We start from the raw sequence: 12,715 nt of genomic DNA, 5'->3' as shown, positions 1-12,715 counted from the left end.
TTCCTCCTTGATAAGAACATCAACTGTGATGGTCTGGCGTGTACCTCTCTCAAGAAGCAAAATTACAGGGGGGCAACCGCCAACTGCTCCCTCACTCAGAGCAACTCTTTCAGTGCGGGCTCCACAGGCAACAGCCTCTCGAACACACAGACTTACTTTAAAGACAGAAGGACAGACCTGGAAACAATGTCCAGTTTCAGCAAGTTGAGCCTGGATGAGTTCGGTACCACAGGGGTAAAAGATTTTCACATTTGGAGTAAGTCACAAGACTGGTCCAAACCCCAGAGTCCACAGAGCGTTAAGGGCTCTCGGTTTAGAGACAGACTCACAGCCTGGGTGCCAGTGTAAGAGGGGGGCATCCTTCCCAGGAGCCTCGGGCTGATTACATTTAAATGCTGGTACAGAGAGCATCCTTTAGGGTCCACTCTCCCTCATCTCAGCAAGAGAAAGATGGCAAATACGCGGATCGATGTTTTATTTTCCCAGCTAAAGGAACTCAATCCATAGACTACGTAGAGGCTTTCAGAAGAAAATAAAAAACAAGCGTGATCATAGCTCAAGTGACTCAACAGTCAGCCTGTGGGGACCCCGTGCACACCCGAGCAGCACACTGAGCAGGCTCCTCGAGAGTGAGAGTGGGTAACTCAGCCGAGCCTACCAATACTCACTAAAAGGACCGCAGACATAAGACATACAGCCAAGAACTACATTGTTCAAACACATTCTCAAGAACTTCATTCAAATCTCCAGATAATTTGCGAAGTATAAAGAAACTTCATAGACTGCTATGAAAAACGCTATGAATATTTCCACTTTACCCTTAAATCCTTTCTCCAATCCAACAAAAACATAATTAAACTTTCATAAAGCACTTACCTTTGATAAGCTGCTGTACTAATGCACTGTTGGGGCCCTTATCAGTGCTGTGCACGATACAGTTAGCTATCCTTGTCAGGTGTCCCATGTAGCCGTGCCGCCTGCCTCCCTCGGCCCTGACAGGGGGAGAGGACAAACACTCAGACTCCTGATCGGATGCAGTGACGGAACAGCTTAGTAAATACCGTGGGCTGGAGCAATCATTCTAAAAACTGAGACCCTAAAGATGAGAATGGACAGAAAAGGAGGTCCCAGAATCACCAGGTCAGGCAGGGCCCACCCTGGTTCAAGGATCACCTGGTGGCCACACTTAGCAAGGTTTATTCCATATACAAACCAATCATTAATCTTCAATTACGGATCACCTTAAAAAAAAAAAAGCCCAAGCACTCACTGATGCCTAACGTTTCTGTGACTCTCCTTTGTATCTTTTTATGAAACTATTTTTCAGACTTTAAAAAGACTGCAGGAACGTAAGGTGAGAATTTTGCTAAAAGATATAAAATCTTCATAATCCCAGTTCAATTAACAGACATAATTGCCTACCAGTGGCAATTCTCAAGTTAAAAGGGTGGCTGATTTTGAGGATCTGGCCAAGGTGAGGGGTAGTCAGCTGGTCGCTGGCCTGCCCTGCACTTGGAACACACGTACACCAATTACTCCCTGGCCCTTTTCCCCACTTAGGGTCTACCCTTCTTAACCAGGACCCACCTTTACTAAATCCACCCACCTATCTATCTACCTACCTACCTACCTTTTTATTTGGGGGTAGAGGGGCAGAGGGAGAGGGAATCTCAAACAGGTTTCACACCTAGCACGGAGAACCTGATTTCACAACCCCGAGATCATGACCTGAGCTGAAACCAAGAATTGGACACTTAAGTGCCCCAAGTCCACCCGTTTTTATTTTTCTAAAGATTTAGTTATTTTAAAGCGGGAAGAGGAGGGACAGAGGGAGAGGAAGAGTCCCAAGCAGACTCCGCACCAACTGTGGAGGCTGACAGAGGGCTCGATCCCACGACCCCAAGATCACAACCTGAGCTGAAACCAAGAGTCGGATGCTCAATGAACTGCGCCACCCAGGTGCCCCCCAAATCCACCAATTTAGATAAACTTTTCACACTGCTGTGACTTTTCTGCCTATTTATAAAGTGTCAGGACTGTAAATTCTATTTGCTCGAAGATAGGAAGGAACAAACTGAACAGATTTTTGTTTAAAGGGAGAGTCTTCCAGGAGCCGCTAAAAAAGCTGTACTATGCTTGAAGGCTTGCCTGAAAAACAGAGTATCTGCTAATAATCTTAGAATGTCTGGGGACAGCTAAGGGCCAGAGGCACAGAGCTGATCTCAACTGAGTTGCTAAGAGCCTCTTTTGGGGCTTCAGAGGGGAGGGGAGTGGGGGAATGGGATAGACTGGTGATGGGTAGTAAGGAGGGCACGTATTGCATGGTGCACTGGGTGTTATACGCAACTAATGAATCATTGAACTTTACATCAGAAACCAGGGATGTACTGTATGGTGACTAACATAATACAATAAAAAAAAAACATTAAAAAAAAAAAAGAGCCTCTTTTGGTTTCACAAGAAGATCCCAAGACCCCAGGGTTCCTCGCAGGCAACTTCTCAGTCAGATACCATGCTGTGCTCCCACAAGTGAAAACACACACCCACCTGCCGGTATTTTGCCCCAAGGAAACATTAGAAAAACTCTTTCAGGACCCCCCCAAATTGGGGACTATTAATAGTCGACCTTCTGGAGAATGGAGCTGAGGGGAAACAGAGCGAACAGGACACCTCAGCAGTAGTGATGAGAAGGCAGAGAGCGAGGGAGGTCAGGGAGGGCACAAAGGGACTAACCTGGGGTCACACACAAAACCAGATGTCGATCTGGCCACACAAAGCAGCCCCAAAGGAATTCCATTTGGAAGAATGTACCTGAGGTGTACCAAGATGAGCCCCCTGCCACACTCAATCTAAATGCATGTTTCCCACAGAGTCAAGTCAGAACCCTATCAGTGCTAGTAGGCACTTTTTAAAAACCAAATCTTACAGAATAAAGCTGACACCTCCCTTTAGTTCCACTCTCTTCCAGGGGCCACAAGAGAAGTCTGAACAGATACACAGAACAAGAAAACTCCTGGCACAGTTTCAATTATGAAGGCACATGAAATGACTTTTTAGGCCGATGAAATGCTCTGTGTGCCTGACCACAGTGCTTAGAGAACTGCATGCATTAGTCATGTTTCTAGAAATGTACACCAAAAATGGATGAACTTTCACCTTATGGAAACTGTACCTCAATAAACCTGACTTGAAAAACAAACGCAAGAAGTGTGCCCTGAGAGTGTTTCCCACACACACCCTACGCCACCTGCCTCAGAATCTACGGGATGGCATAAAAGCCCTCAGGGCATGGGAGAGAAAAAAATCCATGTGGCAAAGCTACTTATACGTGTCAATACTTTAAACTTGCCAATCAGCTAACAGAAATTTTCTAAATGAAAAATACGAGGCCAACCCCCCACATCCTCCTCCCACGCATGAAGTGATTCTCTCTACAGTGAGTCCATGGGGTAAGCATCAGCAGGGAGGACTTGACTTTATGACTCTTTTCTTTAGTCTCCACATTCCTGCCAGAAAAACAGCTATTCGAACAGGACCAGGAAGTTTCAAAGGCAGACAGCCCCTTGATTCCCCTCAAGAGAGGTAGAAATACAGGGCACTCTAAAAATAAATTGTGAGAAAAATATCTGCTATGATAAATAATCCAGAAGTCCCGAGAGAACCAGTTGTAACTATAAAGTGGCCTATACCACGTAATTATCTCCACTGTTCTCTAAGGCAAGGCAGATCTTTTCTTCAAATTAAAAATCACATTGAATTTCTATGGGAAAACAATTTACTTACTGTTTCTTCTCATTCATTTCCCAGGCATCCAGTATCCGTTCTATTAGCTGACATTTTTGAAAAAGCTGAATAGAAAGGAATATTCCAGTTAACACGTATATAAATGTCAAAGTGTCAAAATTTTAAAGTGAAATAGAACTCTATTCAAATAGCACAGTGATATGTGTTAGCCAGCAAGCTAAATCTAGCTGTGAATTGCCGGCTCCATCACATGCAACGTGCTAACACATTTACTCGAGGCCGTCAGAACACTACAGGGACTCGAGATCAGATCCACGCCTTCAGCAGTGCAGCTACTGGGAAGCAGTATCTCAAGTACTTGACCTAAAGCAAAGCCAGGTTCTATGAGCCATGAAAACTGAGCTCAGAAATACAGAGACTGACCACAATTTAGAAGGAATCAAGAAGATGAAGCCCTGGCAAAACTCTCTCTCAGACTCCCCGGCAGCACTCGCTCCCGCACGCCCTGCCGCTAGCGCTCGGACTGAACAGCAGCGCCACACTCGACGCTGGCAGGATGCGTGCAGCGCCGGCTGTCTCTCCCTTCTACTTGTTACTGCAGGTGGCTAGCCTCTCCCGTCCCCCAGGGTTGGCAGGAAGCCAGTGTGAGCCACGAAATTTCATACAACCACAGAACTTCAGAGCAAGAAGAAATGTGAAGGCTGACTTAGTGAAATCACCTCGTATTTAACAAAAGGAAACACCCACAGAAGAGGTTCACTCAACACAGCACGGAGCCCACTTCTGCCACCCTTCTGTCCCGTATTTTGCCCACAAATTAAAACTGGCACACCAAACAACTGTTCAAATGCTTTCTGCAGTCTTTAAATTTTTATGGTTCTTTTCATCTCCAAAAGATTTCCAAATCTTCAACTCAATTGTTTTTAGCAAATAAGGAAGCCATTTCGACTTTTTTCTTTAAAGTTCATCTAATGGTTGTTTGCCCACGATATGATTTATACAATCACTGGCCAACAGCACGACAAACATGAGTTAAATACCTGGACTCTAAGATTTAACTCCCTGCCCTTAAACTCCGACTCATTTCACACTGAAGTGGGAAAATGCTATAACCAGGAGCGACAGAAAAGGGACCCTGGTTAGCTTACGTGTTTCAGTAACAAATTGTCACCAGTGGAGTCTTGATCAGTAATTGTGCTATTTTCTGTATTTTCAAAAGGACTTGCAAGGATCAGTGCAATACAAATTTCCACTTGTGTATGTAAAAAGTTATTCCACGTATATTTGAAGAACATGTCCTACAAAAGAGAAAAACAATGCTTTCTTTTATCAGTTACCTCAATATTTAAAGCCACTACTCCAATACATTTCCTGAACAGTGATTTAATAAAATAAAAATGGTATGCTCTTAGTCCAATAGGACTAATTAAAAGGAACACAAGTTCACTTTAAAGGGGGTTTGAAATGTCACTACACAGCCTCAATAGCATGATATTTGCTCATTCGACATGCCAGCATTTGCATGGAATCTAAGAGAAAACAACGAACACAGGAAGACAATAGTTAGTTCCTCAAAGAGAGAGTATTTTTCTATGTTTTCCAGGCAACTAATAACAGGTATTAAGTTTAGTTAACTTCCAAAACTTTTCAAAGAAAAGAGTTTTGAGAGTTTTATTTTGGCTCAACAAACATTTACTGATGGCTTTTGTCCAGGGCATGGTATTAGCGCAATACAGGAGACAGAGACAGACAGAAAGAAAGTCTCCAATCTCAAGGTACGCACACCCTGACTGTGAATAAGAACTCAGTTATAACCACTCAGGCATCTGAAACTCATGAAACTATCAGTGAATGGAGCAAAAGAAGACAGGTCTGAGAAGCAGTGACACGTGGACCTCCTCAAAGGACACAGGTTTTCCAGATTGCTCAAAAAGTTGACAGTACCACAAAAAGAAAAGACAATTCCTAAAAGCACAAAATACATCAAGTATATATTCAGGATGTTCTGGTTACCTAAACTCAAAAAAGAAATGATTAATGACCCACTAAGGAGTTTTGTCAAATTTGTTGTCACTCAAAAGTAGTTCTAGAGATTAACAATGGAATGAATTAACAACAATTGCATACTTACTATCAGTAAGATTAGAGGCTAAAAATCGATGACTTCAGGGCAGGAGCAGAAAGTTATATGCCTCGAGTTTTATACAGCAGTCAGAAGGTAGGGCAAAAACTATGTCCCCAGAGGGCAACAGCTAATTTCATCAAAGAGACTGTGGTCCTTTAACGTTTCATCTTGCTGTAACACGTTCCTACTCTCTATCCCTGTACTGCCATCATTTAACCCAAAGCTGAAATCTTAACTAAAAGTATCAAATACACCAGGTGGCATAATGGTGTGGGTGATACAGCAAGCACTGGTTTCAAACTGAACGTGAATTCAAATCTTGGCTCAGCCACAGAATAAGTCCCCTCTCTGGGCACAATCTGCAAAACAGATCCTCTCTCTCACACAGGCATCTATACCCAGCATCCCATGAGAAATGTATATAAAGTGCCCATTACCATGCCTTTCATGCAGTGTGCAAACAGCCCAAACTCCCCCAAATGTACACTCTGACCAGATGTCTTATGACACCTGCTAAGTGTCAGCTCTCATGCCTTCTGCGCTGCAGGATGGCAGGACAGACAAAGCAAGCATGGGTACCCAAGCTGGGTCTGTGGATTCTAAGCACAAACCTTGGAACGGGAAACTTAGGGGTCAGGGAAATCCAGATAATTCCCGAGCTCTCCGTTTTTGCCTCTACCAACAAGCAGACTAATAGCTGTGTGTAACAAGGAAGAACCTGGACTCAAATCAAAAGACCACATACAGATACATTATACAGATCTATGCCAGTGCAAAGATCACAAACACCTGTCCCTTTGCTAATTAGGACATGAAAACGATGCTGTAACCAGCACTCATTTATTGCCAACACAATCCCCAGGGGAAGACGACCACACTCGATCATCTGTGCCACATGGAGCTTCTTCAGGGAGAAGTCTAGGCCCTAATCATCTGAAATGTTCTACTGTATTTCTTCACACACAGCAATAACAAATACTGAAAACTTAAAAGCACTAGAAATGGACAATAAACTGAAGACGAGAACTGCATAAAAGACCATTTACGCTCAGAACAAGGAGAGTCACTAGATGTACTGTAAATTTGTGAGGTTTTAACTTGAGTGGTATATCCATAAAACATCATGGGCAAATTAAATTATCTTCGGGGGGGGAGGAATCTTACCAATATGACCCCAATGCTATTCAGCTCCATGAGGTCCTCATTGATACTGCTGGTGTTTGTCTGAAGGAGGCTGGATATCAACCTGATCACATTTAATCGGGTATTGCCCACCGGAGGGTCCAGCACACCCCATGTAGTCTTCATCACACTTTTCTGAGGAAGAAAAAGCTTTCCAATTAAATCCAGTTCAGCAAACAAACAAAAGGGGGGGGGAAGGGTGTGTACTAATATGTAACACCAGGTAAACTAACCCTGTAAATCATGTGGCCCGAGTTCCACATCTGAAGGAAAATCCAAAGCTGCTTTTGAGATCTTCAAAATATGATGAAATAACCAAGAAGGGGGGAATCAAGTAATTCCCCTGCACTAGAAATTCCATAGGAGATCAGGTACCCCCTCCTTCAACATTCCAAACTGCCATAGGAAGAAAGCAGGAAGCTGCAGAAGCTCGTGGCGGGGGGAGGGGGGAGCGCAATATTCCAAACCCGACCAGAAATCCTGAAACTAAGAGAAGTTACAAGTGGTTTGGGAACACAGTCCTCAATCTTCGCAAAATCTGTGAGAAAAATGCAAACTCAGAACTTGCTTCTGATCACAGCCCGGAAACGGGATCAACTTCAAACCCGTTACTGCCTATAAAAGGGAGTCTCTATACTTTGTTCACAGAAGACAGACACAGGACACTTGAGAATTTCACAGGTTTGAAAGGAAAGGGTAGTGAACTCTAACCCAGCAGCAAGGCTGCCTTTCCTGACTCCCTGTCTGCTCCTCTCAAGGCTTAATGGAATTGGAAGGCTCACTCCTGTGCTCCACGCAAGGCAGCTCCAAGGAGCAGACATGTTAAAAAGCTTCCAGGATCTACTCATACATCACATCACGTAGTGAAACCACGTACAAACGGAACTCACGTACTCCTAGCAGCAAAAGAAAGGAAGCCCAGACAAGACACTGCCTTGCTTTTGAATCAGGACCAAGAATACAGTGTAAGAATCCACACTAAATGCTGCCTGTCGCCCACCTAGAAAGACGACAGGCAGCCAACAAAGACAGGCTGGAACACCTGCTCACACATCCTCTTCTCTCCCAGCTCCTTCCCCCACCTCCAACTTCTACCTGGGATATTCTCTCCACATCTCCTAAATAAATCCTTTCTTTTTCTTTCCTTACTCTCTCATTCTTCTCACATCTGCCATGAAGGACGCCACTGATCATAACCACTAAACACCTACAGAGACACCGTCCCCGAGAGTGAACGCCAAACACTCTGGCCCACATCCAGCACTGACTGAACACAGACAAGACAGCACGACATAGGCAGGGCCCCTGCCTGCTACCTGGTAGCATCAGCCGTCTGAAGGGACCATCTGGAAGCTGAACTCGACTCCCTGCGTCATGGACATAAATTATTCTGTGTTCCCCCTCCACAAATGCTAAAATACACAGAAAGCATCTAACATAGAAGGGAGAAACTGGGATCTTAAATTCCCAGTAACCCTCACAGTAGATGCTGCAGAGGCACGAACTGCAACAGCGAGGCCACCTGCTCGTAATGACATAGGGCAGGAGGAAAATGGGAAGTGTAAGAACTGGTGCTGGTAGGGGACCTCTCCCGGACCTGAGTCTTCCATAGAGATTCTAAAAGGAAGAGCTCCTTACCCTGATCTCAATCTCTGCACCACCCTTAGGCACCGGGGAGCAGAAGCAGAACAGCACTTAGCGGCTGTGGACAGCTCTCTCTCGTAGGGCCTCGCTGCCTGTTGTTTGTGCTCTCGGTGGGCTCCCTGATTAAAGTCACTGTTGGATTACAGGCGGATGCTCCCAACGGAAACACTAGCACTCCAAGTCACGCTCAGCCAACCAGGCCTTAAATAAGATGATCTGCCCATCAGACTGATACACCCCTCCAACTCTGAATAAGGCAACTCAGTCTCAAAGACCAGTTTCTAAAAGATTAACCTTACCTCTAAAGTGAAAACAACATGCTATGAAAAGAGGACTGTTTATTTTATTGGCATAAAAGTACACAGAATTTACAGAAAGAACAAAAAGCTGAGTTTCCTAAGTAGATAAATATTTTGCTTAATTTTAATTCTACTCCATTCATCAATGTGGACACTACATATAGACAAAAACAATACAAACAACTGGAAGAGCTGGTTTGTACATGCTGGTCGTAGCCGGTTCTATGACCCACCGGGTTCATATACTTTCTCGTAACTGTTTGAACCAAATTGTGCGTAAGGTAGCTGCCCTACCTTGGGTGGCTCAAGCAGGAGTTCATGAAAAGATCCAAGTCTTCCTCGGATAGCTTCTAGAACACTCTTGTTGACTGAACAAGCCGAATGACTCATGCCTGGTGGGCAGATCTCTATATGGCCTTCAAATCTTGAAACAAAGCAAGTTAATTTTATTATAATTTCAAAACAAATCAAGGTGCTCCCTATCAGCATGTAAGCAGATAATATAATAGCTACATAAATATGATTATATCAACGTTTCTGGAGAGACAAGAAGCGGGTGTAATACAAGCTTGCTGGGGAGCAGTAACATGATCTGAAATCCCCAAACCTACAGTGTCAGGGGAGAAATTACATGGGATTATTTCCCATTCTCCTAAACCTTCTAAGCTCTTTATACCCATGATACTAATAGCAGGTTCCTACCAGAAAATTTGGAAAGCAAAAGGGAGATTCAGATTGCTGAATTACAGGGCATACCATACCGTGTGCCATTTGGGATGCTGATATATCAACAGGCCTGTATCTGTTCCATACAGTTTTCCTTGGGTAACCAACATCGTTTCCTACTTTAAAAGCATAAATCACTCTTCCACATAAAGCTCAACCTATACTCCTTATAATCTACTCCTGACAGGAAAGCAATTATGAGTGGAATGAGATGCTCAATCCCAATGGGCTTAATGAGCGCATGAGCCAAGGGGTCCTGAAGTGGGAAGAGGAAGGACCTCAGGAGGGAGAGGGTCTAAGAATGTGGGCATACAGTTCAAGTGAAAAGTCAGACACGAGAGTAGCGCGTCAGTTGGACGTCAGTGCAAACTAGTAGTGGACGATGCACCTGCAGAGCCCAGCCCTGGATCCTCGCTCACCAGCTGTGTGTCCCACGACGGACACTGGGAGCGTCTACACGGTCTCTCCCAGGCCTGCTATGAGGGGCGCACTCACGCGAAGGGCTGAGAATGCCGCCTGGCATGGAACTAACAGCTGGAGAGCAATTATTAGGACTACGTTTGGAGGTATTCCGAATGTGTAAACCACTTCTAACTCAGAGCTGCACGTAACACCATTCAGCAATTCAATGGAATGGAAAAGAAAGGACTTTTACTTTGGTTAGTGGTTTTTAATATTTAGGGGATTTAGTAAATAACTGATGTGGCCAGATACAGCTTTCTTTTATTATAGTTTCTGTCCAGGGAGCCATGCCTAAAAGTTCTTTACAAGCCCATAATTCTAAGAGTATTTATACACTTTTCCTCTAGTACTTTAATTTAGTTCATCTGGAATTTATTTTTTTACACAAAACGGGTATAGGTATGTTACTTCTTCTCAAATGGTGAGTCACTTTCTAAGCCACATTTATAGAAAATCCACATTGCCCTCCTTACGTGAAAAAGCATATAAAACCATATACCAAAATTCCTTAAGTATTCATATAAACTTTATTTGTTCATTTAATAAATATTTAGTGGGCATCATTTTCTGCACCAGCTCTGACCTGGGAACTACAGTCAGTATCCGCAGTGTTTAAGAAGACTTCCACTGGTATCACGCCGCCACATCTCTTATAACAATGATACAACTATAAGGCGCAGGAGGCGACTTAATCATTGGTATTGCTCAACGCCTCTTGGCTAGTCTCACACTTTCACTCTTCCAAATGCATGTAAGAATTCGCTGATTCCGAAACAAAAACCATGTTGATACTTCCAAGCAGAACTATGTTAAATTTAGATGACATTAAATTTGGAAAGGCACCAGAGATAACGAATGCTTTACGCATCGGAGTCCACTCCCTTTCCCTGAAGAGCAATCCACTGTGTGGCTGTGCCGCAGCCTCTGCCTCCATTTACCAGCTTAAGGACACTCTGGGTTGTTTACAGTTTTGTGTGACTGTGAATAAAGGTGACATAAACATTCACTTACAATTTTGTGTGACTTATTTTCCTTGTGACAATATCTAAGAGACTGCTGGATAATACAATAATGTCCATTTAACTTTGTAAGAACTGCCAAACATTTTTAGAAAGCGGTCATAGGACTTTGCATTCCAGCAGTAATGTGAGACTTCCAGTGCTCTCCAAGGACCCTAGCACTGAGTACTGTCTATTTTGTTTGGCTTAGCTGTGCAGTGGGCAGAACGGAGCCCATCCCCTCCCCACCAAAGATATGTCTACACACTAATCCTCAGAGCCTGTCAATGTTACCGTAATTGAAGATGTAATTAATTAAGGATCCTGAGATGAGATTATCCTGGATTATCCAGATGGCCCCTAAATGACATCCCAAATCCTCAAAAGAGAGGAGAGACAGACACACAGCAGAGAAGGTGATGTAAAGGTGGAGAGAGGTGGCCACAAGCCAAGAACTGCCAACAGCCACTAGAAGATGGAAGAGGGCAAGGGCCAATCTCTGCCAGTGCCTGGACGCAGCGTAGCACTGCTGGCGCCCTGCTCCTGGACGTCTGGCATTCATGGCAGAGAGTAAGTGCCGCTGTTTCAAGTCACAGCTCGCGTTAATTTGTTACAGCAGCCACAGGAAACAAATACAAGTCATTCAAAAGGTGTGCAGCGGCATCTCAACATGGTTTTAACTTGAATTTCAGTAATGACAAATGATGGCCGTTTGTCATGTATTTATTTGTATACAAATACATTTTATTAAGTGTCTGCTCAAATCTTTTGACCTTAAAAACTGGATTGTTTTTCTTGTAAATATATTTCTTGTAAATATTCTCTGACAGTCTGTGGCTTGCCCTTTTATTTTCACAATAGTCTTTTTTTTTTAAAGATTTATATTAGAGAGAGAGCGTGTGTGTGTGAGAGAGAGAGAGAGAGTGAACGAGAGAGTTTCAGCAGGAGGAGGGGCAGAGGCAGAGAAATCATCAAGCAGACTCCCCACCGAGCAGAAGTGGAGGATTCAGGGCTTAATCCCAGGACCACAACCAGAGCCGAAATCAAGAGCCGGATGCTCAACCAACTGAGCCACCCGGGTGCCCCACAACAGAATCTCTCAAAGAGCATTTTATGGAATCCGGGTTGTCAACTTTTCTTTTATGGATCGGGCTTTGGTAATACATCTAAGAAATCTCTGCCTAACATAGGCCATGGATGTTCTCCTGGAACATTATAGTTCTGGGATTTTCATTTAGTTCTATGATCCATTTTGAGTTAATTTTTGCATAATGCGCAAGGTACATATTGAGGCCCCTCACCCTCTTTTTTTGCAGATGGATGTTCTAGCACCATGTGTTGAAAATGCTGTCCTTTCTCCACTGAACTGCCTCCACATCTCTGTGAAAAACCAACTGACCACATGCTGTGTGGGCCTGCTTCTGGACTGTTTTGTTCCCAAGAGCTGTGTGTCTATCCTTTCGCTAATCCCACACTGTCCTGACTACTACAGCTTTAAATCAGAGAATGCCAGTACTCCAATTCTGCTTTTCTCT

At 43.9% G+C, this 12,715-nt stretch overlaps 1 protein-coding gene across 1 annotated transcript in view; it reads right to left on the bottom strand.

Annotated features, from left to right (window-relative positions):
* PPP6R3 (protein phosphatase 6 regulatory subunit 3) overlaps positions 1 to 12,715 on the bottom strand; it is a 101,099-nt gene that overhangs the window by 33,209 nt on the left and 55,175 nt on the right. Inside the window, 5 exon segments of the mRNA XM_034644845.1 lie at positions 856 to 992; positions 3,784 to 3,848; positions 4,893 to 5,042; positions 7,034 to 7,186; positions 9,289 to 9,418. Coding sequence (XP_034500736.1) covers positions 856 to 992; positions 3,784 to 3,848; positions 4,893 to 5,042; positions 7,034 to 7,186; positions 9,289 to 9,418 — 635 coding nt within the window.

Source organism: Ailuropoda melanoleuca, chromosome 16 (genome assembly GCF_002007445.2).
Source record: "Ailuropoda melanoleuca isolate Jingjing chromosome 16, ASM200744v2, whole genome shotgun sequence".
Lineage (NCBI taxonomy): Eukaryota > Metazoa > Chordata > Mammalia > Carnivora > Ursidae > Ailuropoda > Ailuropoda melanoleuca.
The sequence above is the reverse complement of the archived record's forward strand: the minus strand, read 5'-3'. Positions and strand labels throughout refer to the sequence as shown.